At 45.8% G+C, this 21,735-nt stretch overlaps 1 protein-coding gene across 1 annotated transcript in view; it reads left to right on the top strand.

Moving 5' to 3' along the window:
• The first annotated feature begins 5,282 nt into the window (after nucleotides 1-5,282).
• LOC144179550 (venom allergen 5-like) overlaps nucleotides 5,283-21,735 on the top strand; it is a 67,260-nt gene continuing 50,807 nt past the window's right edge. The window contains exons 1-2 of the mRNA XM_077707941.1: nucleotides 5,283-5,450; nucleotides 11,305-11,621. Coding sequence (XP_077564067.1) covers nucleotides 11,313-11,621 — 309 coding nt within the window. The 5' untranslated portion in view covers nucleotides 5,283-5,450; nucleotides 11,305-11,312. The remainder of the gene's footprint in view (nucleotides 5,451-11,304; nucleotides 11,622-21,735) is intronic.

Below are 21,735 nucleotides of genomic sequence, written 5' to 3'. Positions count from 1 at the left end.
ATCACCAGTGAAAGGGGAACAAATGCTGCTAAAGATTAAAAAATGCTCAAGATAGCACATCAGACTAGCAGATGGCAATCTTGGACTTCAGAAACACCCCTTTGCAAGGCCTGAATGCGAGCTCAGCGCAACTGCTGATTGGTCGTCGTACAAGAACAACCATACCGACAAAATCCCAAATGCTGCAACCAAGGGGAGTCGATGTAAAGGACAAGATGAAATATAAAGAAGAAGAAAGGTTATCATGACAAACAAGCTAAGGATCTGTCAATGCTCCGTACTACCGGCTCAAGCAAAGTATTCTAGACCGAACCACGGCGTCCGAGAGTGTGCGCCTCCGGCACCTGCTCGCCCACGAAGAGCTCGGAGATCGCCGCCCTTCCCAGCTGCTCAATATCATGCGACAGCTCGTGGGCGCGAGCAACGTGGACTCGAACGATGTGCTTTTAAAGGAGCTCTTTCTGTAGCGCTTGCCATAGTCCACTCGCATCGTTTTAGCTGCTGCAGGGGACTTGACCCTGGACCGCACCGCCGAGCCTGCTGATAGAGTTCACGACGCGACTTCACTTCCCTCAGCCGCCTGCTTGCCCCTAAACACTGCCGCACCATGTTCACGGCATACCATCCCTGTACCAACGGCATCGTTGAGCGGATCCATTGCCAGATAAAAAGTGCTCTCACTGCGCGCCTGGATTGAGAGTACTCTGTCCATCACCTTCCTGTAGTGCTCCTTGGCCTGCGTGCCGTCCTTCGTCGTGACCTCGGCTGTTCAACAGCTGAACTTGTCTATAGCGCACCCCCGCGGCTTCCTGGTGACTTGTTCGTCCCTTCTGCCTCCTCGACCCACCTCCAATGCCTGTAGGACTGCATGCAGCACCTGCGACCGGTCCTGCCTCGGTCTTCTCACCACCGCATCTTTGTGCATCCCGACCTTGCTTCTTCGACACACGTTTTCCGCAGGCGAGATGCTGTAAAGGCGCCTCTTACCCCCTCCTACGATGGGCCGTACCATGCCCTTAACAAGACGCAGAAGTCCGCCACCATCCTGTTGAATGGCCGCGAAGAAGTCACCTCGTTGGACCGCCTCAAACCGGCCTACCTCGAGACGCCACCCAGCGAACTCCGCTCAGACATCGCAGCCCTCAACACTCAACTGCTCGCCCCCAACACCACCGCCCATCTGGCTTGCCGTCGAGTGAAGTTCGACATTCCGTCTGGGCGGGGGGCCCTATAGCCCCCTTTGGTCGGTGCTCTTAGCCGGCGCCTTGGCGCTGGCTATGAAAGACGAGGAGAATAAAGAAGGAGTTGCGCGTGCTTGGTGCGTCAGCACGGCACGGGTAGTTTGATTCCGAGAGGCTGCTACGCTGGTACTCTTCCTCTTGCGCTGCTCTGCGACCCCGCGGTTCCCGACAGGCAAAACGTGGGAGGAAGCAAGTGTGACTGAACGGCAGGGCGACAGATCATACAAGGTGAAAACTGGTGACAGCATCCTGCGGAGAACTAGTGTCTTCATTAGAAGTACACTCAAGCCTTCCGATGAGAGCCAGCCGGGATACACCCCACCTGACCCGCCTGCGAGTACGTCGAACAACGAAGCATCGACAAGCCGAGCATTACCCAACTCCTTGCCTACGCAAGTAAACGGATCCATTAGCCTAAACAGGGAGAACATCAGACCAGGGAGGCAGTCCGGTTAGACCAAGAAGAACAAGGATGCTCTCAAAGAGGTTGCAAGACTTCGTCGTCGGATAAAGCAGACAGCTCTTTCAAAGTAGAAAAGATGTTACGTGAGAAACTAACAGCTGGCGCCACGCAGTCAATCGAAGAGCGTAGATGGCGGGAGCCAACCCAAGGTGTGTGAAAGCCGCCGGCGGGAGCATTCCTTAAAGGAGTACTGACACTAAATTTCTCGCTTTTGGTTTTTATGCTGCAAGGGATACCTAGTGGTCCAGTAATAACAAAAATCGAAACAAAAGAGGTCGGCCGCCAGCGAAGGATTAATTATAGCGCATTTATTCTAATCACTTTCGAATTCGGTCGTCGCGCGCAAAATGGCCGTTCAAATGCAGGACGGCGAATCTTACGTCACGGTTTCCTTGACGTCAGGGACGTTTGCCGCATCCTCTCCTAGGATTGCACATCGTCCGCACTCTCCTACGCAGTCGACATGTCGTCTGAATCGTCAGACTCAGATGAGTCGCTGCCACCCGACAGACAGACACACAGACAGGCAGACAGACAGACAGAGAGGCAGACAGAACAACCTTATTTGGCCAGGCGATTAGGCCGGCGACGTCTTCACCGTCTCGAACCGGCGCAGACCGCGATAGCAACAGTTTGTCGCCACTCTTCTAAACAATCTTCTTGCGAAAAAGAAGTTCCACATGCGAGAAAGTAGATGTTACTGTGGTGAAAAATTGTGCTAGACGTTGTTATCAGCGCTGAATTTAAAAGCGGCGTTCAGATATTTGCCGCGATGTTAAGCCTACGCTGACCAGCAGCGGAGGTTCGGCGCTATGACCCAGCACTGCCGGCACCGCGGTGCGGCGAGCGGCAGAAAGATGGCGCCACCGGCGCGCTAGAATCAAAACAGGCCACGGCAGATGTCTTGGTCACCGGTCGCTGAAACGGCAATTATCGCCAAAATAAAGCTCCACATGCGAAAAAGGGGATGATAGTGTGGTGAAAAGTTGTGTAAGGGAGGGTCATTCGCAGTTGTACAGATATCGGTGATCAAATATTCGCCATGCTACTATGCCTAAAGTTCCCAACACCCAAGCTGACCGGAGAAACGCCAAGCCCGCTGGCTTGGGCAACAGTTCTTGCGGCCGCCGCAGCGCCCGAACTCAGTCCACGTTTCACGCTGCATGTCGTCGCGTGGAAAATAATGCATCTTGGCGTCATCGTCGATTTGCTCGGACAGGCTACCACGAGCAGTACTTCGCAGTCCGCGAGCTTGCCATAGCACCACTTGGGCGAGCTCGGCGTCGCGCACAAGCCGCTCAGATAAGACAGCGTGCAGTTTTCGGCACCAGTGCAACAGAACACCATGCGCCAGCCAAGAACTGAAGAGCAAAGACGTCGAACGCGCAAAGTGCGCAAAGTTTACAAGCATTGTTCGCAGAGGTACACCCACGTCTCCTGCCCAAACGAATACCACTGACAACAGCAGCGCAGGCTATCGTTCCCGGTTCCGAAAACGACTATATGACGTCACCCTGAACCCAGCAGACACGCCGGCCAATGTGTCGTCACGCCGAAAGCGATTTCGCTAGTGCTGCCGATTTGTGGAAGCTCGCGGCCGGGACAATCAAAATCGATTTAGGTGTCATTCCGGTCTCGAATCGCTTGAAAACTTTCTGTTAGGCATCGTACAAACTACTGAAACCAATTACATCATTTTTAGGCGTGAAAATTTGGTATCAGTACTCCTTTAACACGAGGCCCCACGAGTTTGACTCCTCTCTATCTCCCTGTGGCGGAGCGCAGTAAGAGCCTTCGATGCGGCCCCTTTGCACGGGCTGATCATGTTTGGGGAGTGGAGGTTAGAAAATACCATATGCTATAGGATAAAGCAAGAGACGGGGGTACTTTATTCGCTCGGTTTACCCTGATGCCGAGAAAGGTCCTGGAGCTCTCTGCCTGCTAAACAGACAGGGCGCCCTCATGCCGGAGCTTTACCACGACTCGACTGTCCGCATTTGTGGTTTTTAACCCTCCACCTTTAAGCACATCGTAACGGTTGGCTGCATTTTATATTACTGGGCTCGGGGCCCGCGGTGTCACAAATGCCGCCACCATGAATACTTAAGGTGCCCCGTGCGGGGTTGTTAAACTTTCTCTGTGTTCGTTTAAGTACGCGATGGTTCCATTCACGAATAAATCTTTCCATCTATCCCAATTTTGCAACGCTTTTGGGTTTTGGTAAGTTAACCAGAAATGAACTAGGTATCGCAGGCAAGCCCTTCTGTACAGCTTTATCGTAGAACAACCACCGCAATCCCGTCTCCACATGGAAGCGGAAGTGTCTCCGCAAATTTGGAAGATTTAATCCATTGCTGGGGAAAGTTCTGTGTAAGGTGCTTGTGCGGTGGCAACATTTTCTCGCGACGCTTCGGTTTTCCTGAAGCTTTCTAGTCATGTTTGCGTGTTGCGGCATTCAGGCGATTTGATTGGTGTTCGCCCTTTCTCCATGCATAGTGCAAAGTACGAATGTGCTTAACTGTGCTCGCCTGGCATTTTTGAAAAGCGTCTTGCGAGCTTCGGCTGTCGTAGAAAATTGGCTAAGCTGCACAGAGGATGACCGGAATTTCCAGACCACGAACCATTGAGGTGTTGTCTACCTCAACCGACTTCGGTTGCTCCTCGTACAGATTGTGTCAGGCCATGGTGGCGCGAGATCTTCATGTGAGATAAGCGACACTCGCTGACATGAAGATCCTTCGACGCAACATCCACCTTCTCGAGGCTGCCGAATTTCCCTTCTGCGTTACGCCTCAAACATTTCTTATTTTCTGATGTACAATTTGTTTGTGGGATACTTCTACAATTTAATATGAATAAATGTTTTCACCTAGTCTTACTTATTGTACACCTACAAATCGGTGCAGGGCCTTACCCAAATGCTTGTGTTACGTCTCGAAATCTAGATTGTTGTTTAGTTGATCATTTTTCTCGGTCATAACAACATAACCTTTAGAGCGCGCAGACGGTTTTACGACGCTCATGCCCTGTGTTCGAAGCGAAACTGCGGCCCAGTAATCAGCGCGCCGCGCGGCGAGGACGTATTCTTCACTATGCTACCCATGTGTCTTCGTTCCCGTCAGCGTTTGTGTCTTCATCTGCATTTCGACCAACCCAAATGCTGAATTTAAGGCAACGTAACTGCACCCACCCCGTTTGTTGACATGCAGAAATGTAAAAACAGTGGAACGCGCTTCAATACGCTCCAAGACGTTAAAAGAACAAAGATACAAAAAAAGCTCGCTTCACACAACTCGTACATGCTTTGTGGCTTAACCAACATTATATCAACCATTTCAACTAAACCACGCAATCTCCTCACTTCACAACCTTTCATATTCACAATACGGCACTCTTCGTGCCGGAACGCCATGTTTCTGGCCGTTTCCCCCCCTCGGAAGCGGCGTGCGAAAAATTCAACAGATAACGCTGAAGTTCTCTCCCGCTGACACGCCGGCGACAACTGGCGTATCAGACCTCCGCAGCAGACATTGGTCGCCTAATCCCCTACCCGGCTTGAGGCTGCCCAATCACAAACGACGAAAGCAAGACGACTGATTGCATCTTGGTTGGCGGTTTCAGTTTCGGGAGGGGTGGCTTAAAAAAGCCGTTTCCCGGCGAGAAACTCGGAGTGCTCTCGACGCTCACTCAACCAAGCTCACTAGGCTGGAACTTGGTCGCGGCTTCGTCGACGGCTGACGAAGTAGGTAAGTAGGCTGGAACAGAATTTATTGCCTGACACTGTTACGTAGAGTTCGGAACTGCACTGTTAAAACAAAACCTCCCGAAAGGTTTTATTTTAAAACTCTCCACCTACTTTTAATCTCTCTGAGTCGAAGGTTGGTGAGAACACGAAGAGCAGGGAGAAGGCGCGCCACATAGGGTACTTTTTTGTCTTTTAGAATAAAAGCCAGGGTACGCAGTTTTGTTGTACGTCTATTCCTCTGGTCAAAACGTATGCGCAGAGGATGCAAAACTGATGAAGGCAGAAATTCGTTTCTGTTGTTTGTTTCTCGAACGAAAGAGACTTGTGCTAAAATTGATATGCCAAAGTAAAACATTGGTTTATATTCAATTTTTAGCATTTTTTCTGCACACTGACGGGCAGTGGCGTCTAGCATAGACCAGTGCATACAAAGACATCTTTACTATTTGTCGGGAAGCTTTAATTGGTCAGAGAGCAGTATGTCATTCGAAATGCTTTGTTTAATATCCATGATTCCAGTCATTTCTGTTTTAAACGAAACAGTGAAGAGCAAAGAAATAAATGATACGTTGCGTAGAAAGGCAGTTGAATTTATATCTGGCAAATTCTTACTGACTGGATTATCAGTGGAAGTTAATGCAATTAAATGACATTTGTAATTTTCTAGCCCGCACAAACTACAGTCGCCAGTTATTTCTTTATAATTTTTTGACATATAGTGGTGGTGGTGAAACTAATTTATTAGCCTTTGGTAGAGGAGGGGGATCGGAAGAGGGGGCTCGAACTCTGGCTCAGAGGAATCCGAGTGCCATGGATGCGGCCTCTGCTCTGCCGACCAACAGGAGCTGATCCTCGAGGTAGGGGCTGCTCAGGATAAGCCTTCAAGGCCTAGGGGCGAGGCAGAAGGGAAAGGGGATACATCTGGGTGTGGTAGCTTGTTGTGGTGCCGGCTGTCGCCTGTGCTGAGAGCCCGGAATGACGAGATCCGGTCGGAGGAACCGAGAGAAGGGCATCCTTGTTTCAGTCATCCTTGTTTCAGTCGTTCAAAGTCCTTGTTTCAGTCCTTCAAAGGGCATCCTTGTTTCAGTCCCCAATGGGTGTTGACCTGCTGTGGGCATTCCTGCCCCTCGCATGTCAGGTGCACTCTATTATCTTTATAAGGAACTGTATTAACTCGTTATCTAATCCTTGTAGCTTCAGCATTCTCCACAAGATTTTCTGTTTTCTTTGTCATATGCCTCTTTAATGTCCAAGAACGTAATCCATAAATGTCTATTATGAGCTATCGCAATTTCAATGCATTGTCTTATCCCAAACAAATTATCATCCAATCGCCTGCCTTGTCTACATCCATTCATCAATTCCCCAAACATTGTATTTTCTTCCATCCGTGCTTGAATTTCTAAATTTATCGCCCGCATTATGAATCTATACACCACTGACGTTACTCTGAGTGATCTGTATGAATCAATACTGGCTTTGTTGCCTCTGCCTTTAGATGTTAAATCCATCCTACTTTCTAGCCAATCATCCGTTATTTGTTTGTTTTGTATCACCTTATCTATTTCCTTCATAAACGATGACTTACTTTTAGGTCCCAGCAGGTTTATCAGCTGCATTGGTATTCCGTCCGCACCCACTGCGGTTTGGGGGTAAACCTTGTGCTCTGCCTTTTTACAAGCAAGCTTGCTCAAACTTATTTCCTTTTCTGCAGTCTTCTGTGGCGCTGATGTTTTCACTGCAGGCTTCCCAGCCTCTATTTCCCTAAAATTCTGTCTAATCACTGGATGAATATGCGCGAACGACTGCTCTCCTTCGAAATGTTTCTCGTCCTCATCAATCAAGAATTTTTTACGGAGGTTGTTTTTCAGCTTAGTGATTTTACATGCTTCCAAAAACTCCTTAGATGCGTTTTTCTCGTTCTTCCGTATTTCGGCCGCCTATTGTAACTTTTTTATAATCTTTGCTTGCACTATTTTCTTCACCTCTAGTTTTTTCTCCTAGTAGCTATCTCATTTTCCTTCACTACCTCCGGTTCCATACCGTTTCTCTTTGTCTCTCTATGTTCTCTGTACGCATTTTACGCCGGTCAAAAGCCCCTCCTATTTCCTTATTCCGCCAGCTTCGCGGCTTTCTCTTTCCTTTCCATCGGTTTCGTTGCTTGGCTTTATCCATCTTCTGCTTTATGAATCCGACCATTTCGCCGTAATCCCAATTTTGTCTTGGTACTTCTTTATTTGGTCTCCCATCATATCAGCGATATTCTTTCAGTGTTCATTGCTGAAATTAGATACTCCGGCTCTACGGCTTTCTAAATTTGTCAGGGTTGCGACTCCAAAGTGCAAGGTAAGCCGCTTCTGGTCGCTTCCTATGCTGTCTGTCCGGTTTTCATCTATCCTCGTTTCCCGCAACCTTTCGTATAATGTCCCGAAGACTAGACTATAGTCTATGCTGGATTGTCTGTTACCGCTCTCCCACGTTATATGTCCGTCACACTTGTTTTCTTTGTTTACTAGCAAATATTTCATTCGAACTGAATAGTTCCGGTAGCAAAGTTGCTCGTTTCCAAAAGCGTTTGGCCAAATCCCGAAGTGGAGAAATTTGCCTTTAACAATTGAAGACTTGTTAATATGTATTCCTTCGCTACGTGCTTGCTTCTCAAGACGAACGTTGTCTCATATGACGTAATGCTAGCGTTTTTTTATCCGAAGCCGGAAGTATTTTGTGCAGTGTTAGCCTTTCGTTTAGCGCCTATAAAAAGCTCCTACTCGTGAATCCCAATAACATCTCTGTCCTTGTTGTGGGTTTTGAGAAATAAGTGGATGCTACGGTAAATCTCTGGCCAGAAGGCAGGGTAGATCTCAAGACGTGAAATAAAAGACAGCCTTTTTGTCCTGATTTTCGTATGCGATGCATGCAGTGAGCCTACCGTTTAAAAATGCCTAGGTTTACTGCACAAGAGCACTTTACACCATTTGCGCTTGCTGAAAAGTTATAATAATTGCTGAGCTGTCGTGTGAAGCCTCGTAATCTTTGTACGTGGCATAAAGACGTGCACACCGACAAGCAAAAAGATTAATAGGTGATGATATGAGCTTCTCAGAGTGGAGCAAGTTTGCAGCGTGTGAATGGGCATGTCAGAAAAAGCAAAGCTTTCGGCTCCTTTTTCGACTTACATTTTTTCCACTCACTCGACTTTTTCGGACTTCGGGTTCTACTCTCATATACAAAGTCAAAACACTTTCATAGGAAGCATTTCGCATGCGTTAGGCCGTACTTTGCCTTACCATGAACTTAGCTTTAAACTTAGTTAGCCTTGAACGCGTTAGCCTTGAACTGAGTAAGACAACTTTGCAAAAGTATTGATGTTTTCTGTGTAATTAGTCGCCGAAGTTGCTGCCCTTGCAGTAACGCTTGATGACACCTGGGAGAGTCTTACCGTCATGTGACTGTAAATACGCTTTCACTTTCAATGTCAGCCTTTACAGAGAAATGCGAAGACAGTCGGAGACATTGCGACAGTTAATAAATTTATTAACCCGTTCAGCCTGGATTTTTTATTTCAAGCAAGACTCTTTTTTTTTCTGTGTTTTCGTACGGCTTTGGACCCCAGAAGCACAGAAATAAAAGTTGTGCTAATAGTGCAAGTATTTATTAATTTACAGGCGCGACAATTAATTAGTTCATCAGGCAATTAAAAATTTTCTTTCGTGTAAAAAGATTTTTTTCTTTTTGTTGTGAAACCTAGAAGACTCCTATCGCCCAGAAAAAAGTATAAAGCTGTTTATACAGGTATATACAGATTTATAGACATTTTGACAAACCGAACTTTCTGTTACCTTACCCGCCCAGTCGTCATAACCTCTTTTGTTTCGTATCGTCTAGCCCCGAGAAAACGCAACAATGGTGATGTCTATTGCAAGAGGGACCCTTGAACAACCCTCGCCCAGAAACCAGCAGTTTTCGGGTTGTTCTTAAAGAGACACTGAAGTGATATGTAAACATTGCGGGATTACTAGCGCAAATTTTATTCCGGAGTTCCCAGGCCATGTTTCGGACACTCTGGGCGCGTTTACGCGATTTTATTTTGTAGAAAAATTAATTCAAAAATCCTGTCCTCCTCTCTTTACGCTCGCCCATTTTCTGCGGCGTTTTCGTGTCACGTCGGGAGGAGCCGAGCTCGCAATTGGCTGCGCTACTGCACGGCTCCCCGGCCTTCAGACAGAGTCAGTCGGCCCAGCGTTTCGTCCGCCGGCCGCCGACGGGTGGTCGCAATTCGTTCGCTCAGTGGAAACGAAGCCAGGACACGTTTGTGAATGGAAGAAGGTGCCTGTCTTTACTTGGTTAGTTTGTACTCTGTATCTAGCTCCAAGTCAAGGTCGCGTCACACACGCGCTGCACAAGCGCACATGCGACGCTTCGCTGACTGGTACGCCAGTAGGAAAAGATAAGGCCTCTTGAAGGCGGGAGAAGAGTCAGCGAAGTCAATATAGGTACTAAGGAAATAAAATCAACTGATATTTTTACCGTACAGCGTAAAACTACGGTGCGGGAAGCACTTTTTTGCGCTGGACGAACAAGCACAGCGGCCAGCAGCACGACTACGCATCTGCGAACGCTTTTCCGTCTAAGAAATGCAATTGCTAGACGTGAGATATTGTGGAAACTTGGGGGATGCTTACTGCACGAGCGCAAAACAACAAATAGTCACCTAAGCTGCTTGGAATGCTAAAATAAATAAAAGTGTAAACTGGTTATACATTATATACCTTATATTTCCAAAGTCGGCAGCGCGCGCCCGTGGCCGAGTTGTTTGGAGCGCTAGGTATGTCAGCGGAAGTGTTTTGCAAGTCATAAGTTTGAATCCCCACGGGGACGTGCTTTTGTTTTTATAAGTTAACTTTTTCGTTTTCCGCCGATGTTTTCTATACTGAGTTCACCTTTTTTTGGGCCGCAACGTTGATTGCCTTCACGAACTAGTTCACAGAACGCGCGCAGGCTGGCACTGGAGCGTTAGGGAGTTCTCGTCGGCGTGCTGTTTCCATAAACACCGACGGCTTGCGGGCAGTGGGCACAGGACAGAATCAACAGACCCTTGGCCTGGTGCGAACACGTTTTTTACTATACAGGCATGAGTGAGGCAAGCTCCAAATATAGGGAAAAAGCGCATGGCATTTGAGTGTCTGCGGGGACGCGGAGGGCGTTCATGCACTGCGTAGGCCTCGGCTAGTGAAGGCTACGACTCCAAGCCGTCCTGGGAGGCTTATCTTATGCCTTTTACAGCCGAAAACATGGCAGAAGCGCGGTACGATGATTACTGAGATATTGAGAATGCCCATCCAACAACGCCATCGGTTGTGTTTTACAGAACCGAAACCGAAACTTCTTTGATTGCTAACCTTGTGCATCGTCCAATCACGGTGCCCCCTCCTCCCGACGTCACAGCCTTAGTTGGTGCGGCCGCCGCAAACCGCGCATGGTAGTTTTTCTTTCGCGCTTTGTAAAATAATTACCGATTTTTCAACCGGATAAACGATGAAAAGTGTGCTAATTTGAGCCACTCTACGCAGTCCAAGCAAAAACGGGAGCTTGACAAATTCACTTCAGTGTTCCTTTAAGGTGCTAGAGGATATCATGTGTTGTGTCGTCAAATGACGACGCCAGGGCCGAACGGGTTAAGTTCCCAAACCGCGGTGCCCCACAAAGCAGCACATGATCTCGTAAAGAAACTCCTAGAAAATATAAAATTCCGTTTTACTTGGCAATATGTACAAAGACATTATGGGTTTTTTGTATTTTGAAGCCTCAGGATATGCACTCCGACTTGCCTGCCGTTCATTTTTTTCACTTTGCAGAACCAGCCATGAAGTTTCAGGCGGACGGGATAAGAGGGCTGGTTGTCGTCCTGCTTGCGATGGCCTTACACGCTGCCAGAGCCCGTCTGGTGCCAAGAAGCGAGCGCGAGAATGCTGAAGAATGTGAGAGCAGGTATTTGCGCTTCAGTCCTAATCACGTAATGTGCAAACAGAACACCGGCGCGTGCCATCTCATGGTGACCGGACTCGCCGACAACGACAAGGAGGCCATTCTCGCTGCTCACAACCAGTACCGCAATCAGATCGCTCTTGGAAACACGTCGGGGCTCCCTCCGGCCTCGGACATGCTCGAAATGGTGAGTGTCTAAATTTAAACTGCGTCTCCGGCCAAGGCATGAAGCCACCCACCAAGCTTCATGTATCCCACGCCGTTTTCAAGATATTTAGTGGCTGTCGTCAATGCATGCAGCCCCGCCTTTCAAGATGGATTACTACTACAGCACTAACTCTTTACGCTGATGAGGTGTCTCCACGAGCTTCATAAAAGCTGAAGTAGATATAATTGCTAGAAGAATATTTTCAAAAATCAAGAATTAAAAAAAATGAATGCTCTAGTATTGCACAGAAGCTAAAAAAACCAGAAATACGTATCTCATTTACCGCTACAACAAAACCAAATAAAAATCCCGGAATACGACGATGGGAACACAAGAGTGATTATTAAAAGAGACCAACTAGGTTACGCCCAGTTTTTGCAAAAAAAAAATAAGCTTAATTTGCTGGGTTCTCCCTTTTATTCCCTGCGATAGCCCGAAAAAAGTTTAAAGCCCTAAAACACCAAATACAATTTAAAATTCTACTATTAACCAGGGTGTCGAACCGGAACCGGAACCGAACCGAAAACCGGAACTGAACACGAATTTTCAACCGGAACCGGAGCTGAACCGGAACCGTATTTTTTCCGCCATTTTGGAACTGAACCCGAACCGGAACGAATTGAAGGAACCGTTCCGAACCGCTTCTGGGGCTTCAAAACTGTAATTTCTAGTTTTCGATTATGGTGCCCCACCTTGTGTTTGAAGATATTTTTACCACTCGCCCGACAGCACCACAAAATATTTTGCATAGTCTGCAGTACCACAATAACCCACTAGGTTCTCTGCTTATTATTACCATCATTTAATGTAAAGTTGACCGTATATTCTATCAGTTTGCTTTAGATACTGCTTATCTCCCTCAGTTTGCTTTTTCATTCAGAGAAATTTAAGCTATAACGCATATTCCGAAGCAGCACATCATGAATTGTTCCTCATGATTTCAATCGACATGGTGTTTAATATTCTGTAAACTTGTTAATGTGTTGTTAATTTGAGTGCATTCCTGCCCCTTTGTGAAGGCATTCAGAACCATTATCAACAATGAATCCATATCTTCCACTCATTTTAGTTTGAATAGGCAGTTATATAAAAAAAGTGGTGAGACACAAACACTCCCAGTTCTCTAAGTCATCGGTACCTTTTCTTGTACAGGGCTGTTGTGTACCTTCTGCTCTGAGAGAGCATGAGAACTGAAAAAAAATTGGGGGGCTTTTTAATTTCCACTTTCAAAGTAGATGCGCCCGAATTTCTGTATTATCTTGAATCTTCTCTACTTTTAAGTTAAGGGTAGCATGAAAATAAAAGTCGAATAATGTGGATTAGCAGGTAGACTGGAGTGGATTTCCGAGATGAGTGGATGAGCTAATGTGATTTAGTAGGATTGGTTTGTTGAGTAATTTGGATTAGAGTAATTAGCGGGTCGGTTAACGTGGACTAGAAGGTCGTACCAACCAACCTTTGGGGTCCTTGGCATTTGTAAATATTGCGGCGGTCTCCTTCTCGACCAATCAGGCAATTTAGTTTCGCAGAAAATGGCCGGAAAGTTATGTGACAACCACCTGAATGCTATAAAATGCCTTTCTTTATGCATGTTTTGCGCTGTTACGTTGTTTCTGGTGCAAGAGCTTGAACTGAAGTTAGTAAATAATTACCTAACGCATATTTTATGCTCATCTAAGGATTTTCAAAACAAATATAGGGGGTGTTACGACGATAATTAAAGCATTTTACAAAATTTCATGAGCGAACCGCTGCTCTGTTCGGGCTCAAACTTCACACAAACGTCGCATTTTGTGGAATATTTTGTTTTACTCCGGGAACAACGACGACACTTGCCTGCTTATTGTGAAAATAAGTAAAAACGATTTTGGCCTATGGGAAAATCGCTGCCGAGGAAAATGGTGGTCTCAGAGTCCCAAGCTGTGGGGCGTGCCTGGGACCCTGAGACACTTATATAAGGCCAGCTGCAACAAATCTACCCTAGACCCCACCCCCTTAAAACCTCCACCTTTCTACGGAGCTTTGGGAGAGACCTTTGGGCAGCTCAAGCCTCGAAGATCAACTGCGCCTGATCGAAAGGGCTGTCGACTCGGCACGAGCTCACGGCGTCCTTGAATGAGGACGCCTCTCTGAAACTTTTCTTCGATTTAATTAAAGTTCATTCTCTCTCTCTCTCTCTCTCTCTCTACAAGCGACCATTACCCCAGCTAGCGACCTCACTAAGCTCTTATCTTTCCTAGAACCCAATCGCCGCCAACTAAGGCTGAAGTGTCATTAGCAAGTTGTGATCGCTGATCAGTGAGCCCTTATCCTTCCTTCTAAGCGGCATGTTAGCAGATGGAAGGTGTGGAGAATGACATCCCTTCAAACGCGGGAGGTTCCCGTTTGAACCCATTCCCATTTCACCCTTCCCGCTTGTTCCGTCCCGTTTCAACTGGCGCAAAACGACCTTCCCGTTTCGCCCTTTCCCACTTGACCCGTTCCCGTTTGTTCCTTCCCATTTCAACCCGGGGCGAAAGAACCTTCCCGTTTCGTATTTTCCTATTTAGCCCGTTCCCAGAATAACGTACCCAGTTTCTGAAACGTTATAAAAAATATTTTCATACTATTTTTCATTTATTTCCGTTTCTTCACAGCCGCTGCGATAGCATGCTCAGTACATCCAGAGCACTTTACTGCTTTTCAAACCTTGGCTTCACTTTTTGAATCTAGAGACGACGACATTTGGTTACAATTAGTCCTACCAATTAACAAATCTTTTAAATATTTTTTGAGGTGAGGTATCTTTTATTTATATTTATCGTTATATTCATCGAAGGCTGACGATATAAGCTGCATAGAAGCAGCTTTTATAACAATATAACAAAGCCTAACAAATAAATTAACAAATAACAAATTATTAAACAAATCTTTCAAATTAACAAACAAGTCTTTCAAATTAAGAAACCGAAAAAGGATAAAATTTAAAAGCCCTTTTAGAAACGCGCCGCGGAAGCACAAATAAAAAATCGCAAAAATACCCTCACTTTGAAAGAAATCGTATTTGGCGGACTAACACATTTAATCGTTATAATAGCGCGTGTACATCAATGTCGAAAAGAAAGAGATGAAAACTACAAAAGATAAAAAGATGTATAAAAATAAAGTAACCCTATGTATCTGGATACATATGCCACATCTGGCTATAAAAAATCGCAGTAATGAGAAGCGGCGAAAATTATAAACTTAGCTTTGCGTTTTATTGATTCTGTTTATTCCCGTCACTCTAGCGTACTCAATTTGCATAATAGGGCAAACCTTCAAAAACTTAAGCAGCGCAGGATCGTCTCTAGCCTAAATTTTCTTTACTACAGAAACTTAAAATTCTCGCGGGAATACTACCTCCAAGGGCCTTTCAGACGTTCAGCGAGAAGACATCATAGTAAGACTATTAGGCAGCCAATCAGCTGAATTACTAATCGAAAGTTCTCTTTGTTTCCTCATGCAATTTCTTACTGGAATACGTTAACTGAACGAACAGTGATCTCGGTATCGTTAGAAGAATTTCCCTTACGTATTGTAAATATGTGTTCTGGTTGAATCGTCGTATTTTAAAATTGGAATACATTACGAATGCATATCCTTGTTCGGACCCCTTTGCGTGTATTACATATTTATGTATTTTACTTATTTGTGTGGGGCGTTTTTAAACTACGCCAACCAATACTGATGTGTTTTTATGTTCACTCCTGCATGAGCCCGACCAGGCCGTGAAGTATCAGTAAATAAATAAAAATATCTGGCCATCACTCACGTAGGAAAGGCATTTGTAGCCAATTCTCAGATTTCTACACATGTATGTGTAGAAATGTAAGCAAAAACATATATGTTCTTCCTTTTTTTAAAGTCTCTCCTACGGACATCTTTGATCTACAGATCTCTCGAACCCGAAGACAAAACTAGGCTCCAAACAATGTGCATAAGAACGGCTGATAAATAAATTTCAGCCGCACGTACGAACACCAACTGCAGAAAAATCCAATGCGTGCATTCCTCAAGATATTGGGTATCTTTATAGTACACTTTCGCCACTACAAATTTTGTGTCAAGAGAGCAGTATCAGCCTAAGGCATTCGGAAACTTTTATCGGCCGGAAATATCGGTCGATTCCGGAAAATTTGGTGCATACGTTTTTAGTGCAGGACCAGTTGCTTGTTAGCACATTTTGGGGAACAGTTTCGAAGACGGTAATGCATACTTTCAGAAATTCAAATGGGTTGCAACGATACGGGTTCAAATGAGAGGGCGCTTTGGGAGTGGGTTGAAACGGGAAGGGCGTTTTGGGAACGGGCTGAAACAGGAAGCGCCCAAACGGGAAGGTCGTTTCGGGAACGGGCGCACACGGGACGGGTCAAGCGGGAAGGGCGTTTCGGGAATGGGTTCAAACGGGTAGGGGTTAAACGGGAATGGGTTCTTTCGGGCTACACCCTCAAACGCCACCTGCAACGGTTTACAGTGGAGGCTGACGCCGACGCGGGACAGTTTTTTATTTCTAGCATTGCTAATGATCGCATGTTAAAGCTAAAACGCCATTGAAACTATGGGTAAGTAAAAAGCGTAACAGACCAACCAATTAATTTTAAATGCGAAAATACGTGTGCGTGCGCGCGTGCGCGCATGCATGCGTCGACATCTGATGACAGCCTCTCTGCTACCCAGATAAGTTTCCTTCCCAAAAAGAGGCTTCCCGCTTGCCGGTAAGCTACCTGTCTGCCTGCCGGCCGGCCGGTCGGCCAGAAGATTCCGGTGAGGTTGCGAGATTTGGAGACGAGGGGCGGCCCGCCGGCCAGTGGGGGAAGGGGGGGTGGGTGGAGGGGCGCGAAGCCGCTTTACGGAGACACTCGAGGGTACCAAAAAGCGATGGTGGACGGACGGGTCGCCTGCTTAGTTGACGGACGGGGCAATGGACATCCTGAAGGGAGGCTCTCCGGAAGGTTCTGGCGAGGATGCCGCACCGAGGAAGATGAGGAGGAGAGGAGGAGGCACAGGGGCGCTTCCAACTGATCAGAAGGCTAGCTTGCGTTCCAGAAGACTGAGGCAAGGATACATCATTTGGAAACGAGGCGCGGCCTGTCACTCGTCGGCGAGGGGATTGGATCACAAGGCAGTACAGCCGGTACAGCGACGGCTACGTGGAGCCACGTTTTAGAGCGCAGCTCTTAAGAGCCCGCTCCTGTGGTTTCGCCTACTGTTTTAGCGTTGCCGTCGTTGTAACCGAGAGAACGAAAAGGCCACCGAAAATAGAGTAAGCAGCAAAGCGGGAGATGGAAGTACGGCGTAAGTGTGAGGGGAAGGGACACGCTCACCGGTCGAGACGCGCAACGAGATAACGACAGAGTATAGCGTGTGCAATCCTGCGTTCGCTGATGACGCGGTAGGCTTCCTGAGACGCAGCAGCTATGCGCCGTCGCCGAAAGTATCGTAATTGTCAGCCATTTTTTTGTTTCCTCCAGAAAACTTCAGGATATGAAATTGCAGGTTTCTGAGCCAAGACAAAAGTTAGAATAAGTTCTACAAATGAATAAAACAGAATAAATAACAATAGTCTTGCGGCCATAAAGACTACTGATTTCACCTACATATATGCAGCCTTAAGTGTACCAGCGAACCCTTTATTTCGTTTCAGTTAGTGTTTTAATCGATGACCTACGATAGAAAACGTTTTGTAGTGGATTGTACAGTTAACAGGACTCTTGAACACTGTCTATAAACGTTTTCACTCTTTACGTCGCTTCTGGAAGCGCTGAGAAATCTATAGCCATTGCCAGCATGGGGCGGCACTGCGTGATTTGCACGTCGCAGCGGATACGCCTTCGTTTCTGCTTTGATTTTGCGACCTTCTTTTTAAATTGGCTATCAAGTGCGTTCTTTGCTGTAATTTAGGGAAAGCCGGAAAATAGCCGCTTCACCCAACGTAATTCCATGGGCCGAAGAACGCGAGACTGGGAAGAAGAGATAAATATTTTGAGCAAGTTTTTAAGTTCTCTGATGGGCATAGAGCAGTAATTTTTGGTCGAGGTACTTCGCGACCCCGTAATATAAGTAGAGGATGTATTGGTTGGCTACGTTCTGCAAGCATTCAAGATTTAGAAAAAAGTTGACAAAAGTGTTTACGGCCCTTTAAAGAGTGACAAAGCAAACCATTTCCACAAACAATCCTATATTATGATTTCGTTTTTTATACCGACGTCACAGAGAAACGAAAACCAAGCACACAAAATAGCAAAAAAAAAACTCATGCCTTTTCTTTCCGAACCCGTTTGAACCCGTTTGAACTGGTTTGAACCGGTTAGAACCGGAACGGAATGGTGCTCCGGAACGGAACCCGAACCGAACCCGAAAGGCTTGAACCCGAACCCAAACCGAACCTAAAAAAATACCGGTTCGACAACCTGCTATTAACAATTCAAATAAAGATATGTATTAAAGATATGGTCGGCAGATGCCTTTGTATATATGCTATGTTCGAACCCCCCCCCCCCCCCCCCCCGTTAAGTAATACCCCGTCAGGGGCCCTTAAGGGCAAATAAATGATGAGCATAGTGATGTACCATACACACCTCCTTTACAACATCACAACAAGGAAAATGCCAGAAAAAAGAAGGAAACTCATAAAGGAGTCATGTGGACGGATAAATTGCGTGACGTACTATACTTGCACAGAAATTCGCAATCGGTGGAGATAACACAGTTATTTGTTAGAATATCTGAAACGGAGACAATTGATCGAACCAAATTTAACAAGCCAAAAATACTAAAACAAAGACATCTAGAAAGAAATAACAAAATAAAAATGAATCCTATATACCACCCTAAGAAAACAAAGGCAGAAACAAGAACGCCGCTAAAACAACACAAACCTAAACAAAGTTCGTTAAATTCTGCCTACCGTGCTACGCCCTCCACTTACACAAAGTGCGTAATTGGTGGCGTTAGGCGTTTATTTGCAACTTAAATGGAGGTAAATAACTGAAGAAGCATTAAAAAACATTAAAGGCAAACCTGCAAGAAGAAACCCACTTTTTGCAGTCGACAAAAGTCGGCTAAAATACCACCAAAAATACAAGAGGCATATCCCCCCCCCCTCCAAGAGAGACAAGCACAAAACATTTATAGGGGTAATAACTGTTGACCTGCTTTAAAGGCGAAAGCGTAATTGCTTCGACAGGCGTTTTTACTGCTATATCGTGTTTCTGTCTTCAATTTTGTAGCTTCGCCGTACGGTGCGATCGAGTTCAGCAAGAACGCGTGCACAACCCAGTACATCATAGAATTAGATTTTTTCGCGGCTCGTATGCAATTGTTCTGTTCACGTACCCTCACCCTCAAGTCTCCCACGGCATGCATTACTCTAGTATTTTTACGTTTCGAAATATAGTTTTGTAAAGCGGGCGATTTTTTATCTGTGCAAACACCATTTTGTAAAGTGGGCGGGTCGACCCTTCAAACCTCTGGAATACAGATTAATCCCTCAAGTGAGTGTGAGTACCGAAAAAAGGAACAGCAACGACCACAACCTTTATTCCGCCCCTGGCAGCGTGCGTAACTAGCGCAGCGGTAGCGCACCTTGCTTCTGCTTTGGACACATGGGAATAAATCCGTGCGAACTAGAATGCGTGTACAGTTAATCTGCCCACGGCGAGGACAAACCGTCTGCATCTTGTCGGGCTTATACCTCTTTTTTCTGAAAAGTCTTCCATTTTCAGGTGTAGGTTACAGTTTCATTTCTAGGCTGTTATGCTCCAACAGCCATTACTGATTGCGATTATCAATATTAGGTCATCATTCACGACTTGCACGCCATCTTCCCTCTTCCCTGCTAAAAGCGCTATCGTTTTATACCCTTTATCGGGGAAGACTCAGGCTCATTCTTTGGCTCAGTTTCGTTTTGTTTTCTTTTTAGGGCTAGCCTTATCCATCTTCTCACTATACTGTGGTCACTGCTCTTGATGCAGCCTAGCACCTGAACATCCTGCAGTATACCTGAATCGTCGAAAAGAATGAATTTGACTTAGTTTTCCGTTTCCTCATTTGGGCTTCTCTATGTCGCGTTTCTACAGTTTCGTTTCAAGAAAAATGGATTTATAACCTTCAGGTTGTAGCTATCCACAAATACGGGGATGAGGACGGGGGGGTCTCGTCTCGGCTGTTACTGCTACCCATACAAAATTTCCTACTGCAAGTTGGCCTATTCAGTTCTTTCAAAATATATTGCTTCCAGCTTCAGACAAAAATTCACGGCTGCCTCTGTCAACTTGACCAACATTATTGATACGGCAGTTGCCTATTTGCAGGATATTAACCATTAGAGGCTATCTTCTTCTGCTGCGAAAGCCCAGCATTTAAAATTGTGACCATTCTTCACTGTTACAACACTTAGGTCTGATTTGCCTTTTCGGACTGTAACACTGGAACGAAACTCGGAGCAAAATATTTTCTCCAGATATTTAGAAAACCACCTGAAGCACCTGTGCAATCAAGGACTTTTCATAGTTCAAGCGGGTCCTTGCTTTGCAAGCCGTCGCGAGCTAACTTTCCATTCAGAAATCTTCACTTTCGCATTTGGTTCCAACTACGACTGATGTAGTTGTACACCTGCTTTATTTACATGACCGTTCATTCAAACATTCCGATGAACATACACGGAAAAGTGTCAGAGGCACTTCATATTTGTAAATATACTGCCTCGTGCGTCCGCCAATCTTCCTTACGTTGAACAAAAGTGCAGTTTATTTTATAGCTGAGAGTGTAACTGAAGGAGAAGCGGGACTCTAAATTCCTCTTATGAAGTTGACCTCGCTAGATATGCGAGGTTTCCTCAAAGAAAACGGTGGTTGTGATTGCAGCACTGGGTTTGTTTTACTCCCGAGTTGTCCCTGCATTTCGTGCGATGTTTTTTTTTATATGAATCGCATTGTGTTATTGTACAATTACTATGCTAGGAGTTACTCCGGCATGCTTCGATACAAGTCTCCAACACAAGGTTGTTGGCTGTGTGTTTGGCTCCCTTGTTTTCGCATTGCTTTATCGCCAAACGTAATTTCTTAGTGTAGAGGGAGAAAATGAATGAATTTATTTTCTGTAAGGGGAATTAATGCCCCTGGTGAAGAAGGAAAAGCTTAAAACGGTGCGATGAAAGGATGGCAAAAGCGTCACAGTTGAAAGTTTTATGGTCCATACAAGTTTGGTGAAATGATCAGTGACTTTAAGCTGCCGTGATTTGTTAGTTTATTAGTTGAAAATTTAAAAGCGCACAAATAACGGGGACAGTCGCTTCCCTACACACACAAGCGCTGTCTAGGGAAGCAGGTACGCGTGGACTTTTATGAGGTCGGTCCTCAATATAACACCAAGTTGTACATACCACTAGTTCATGTAAATTTTATGACTGCCTTTTTAAAGAAGGGTTGTGCGAACGCGTAACGTTCGAGGGATACTAAAGACTGAATACCTTTTTGTTTTAACTATAATATCACGCCTTTTCTACCTCTCTCGGCTTTTGTTTCACGAACAACTATGACGTCCTTGCTTGGACCCATAGAAAAAGCCTGCGATTCTGTCAGTTGTTTTCCTTGCATTTTGTGGCGTTGAAGGGAACGTCTCAAAGCACCCAGAGGGAAGCAGATTTATTGCTTGATCCCGCTAATCTTTACTTCATCCTCATCATCCAGCTGTTCTAATTAGCTTTCTGAAAGCCTGTTCTAAAAGCCTGTTCTAATAAGCTTTTGCCTTCGTTGCAAAGATTTGAAAAGCAATAAGACATGGTCTTGTTTGAAGCCACCGTGGTATGCTGATGTTCAGGAAACCTGTCCTGAAGCTCCGCCTTTAATAGTCGGAGTCTCAGGAACTTCTCACGGCCGCAACCGTCAAAGCAAGACAGTGCCAACTCTGTGGCGTTGTTGTGCAATGTTTGCGAAGACAACGTGACGCTTGCTGAGATGAAAGCAGATGTTCTCACACGAAGGAGGAATTTAAGGCAAGAAACCATGCGCGACTCCTTCAGTCTTATTTAAATAAAATAAAGTTCGTTTTTAGCGACTCACGGTAGTTTCGA

The sequence above is a fragment of the Haemaphysalis longicornis genome, unplaced genomic scaffold (assembly GCF_048455015.1).
Source record: "Haemaphysalis longicornis isolate Haplotype H1 unplaced genomic scaffold, Haemaphysalis longicornis Haplotype H1 scaffold_4, whole genome shotgun sequence".
Classification (NCBI taxonomy): domain Eukaryota; kingdom Metazoa; phylum Arthropoda; class Arachnida; order Ixodida; family Ixodidae; genus Haemaphysalis; species Haemaphysalis longicornis.
Note: the sequence above shows the minus strand (reverse complement) of the source record. Positions and strands in the feature narration are given on the sequence as shown.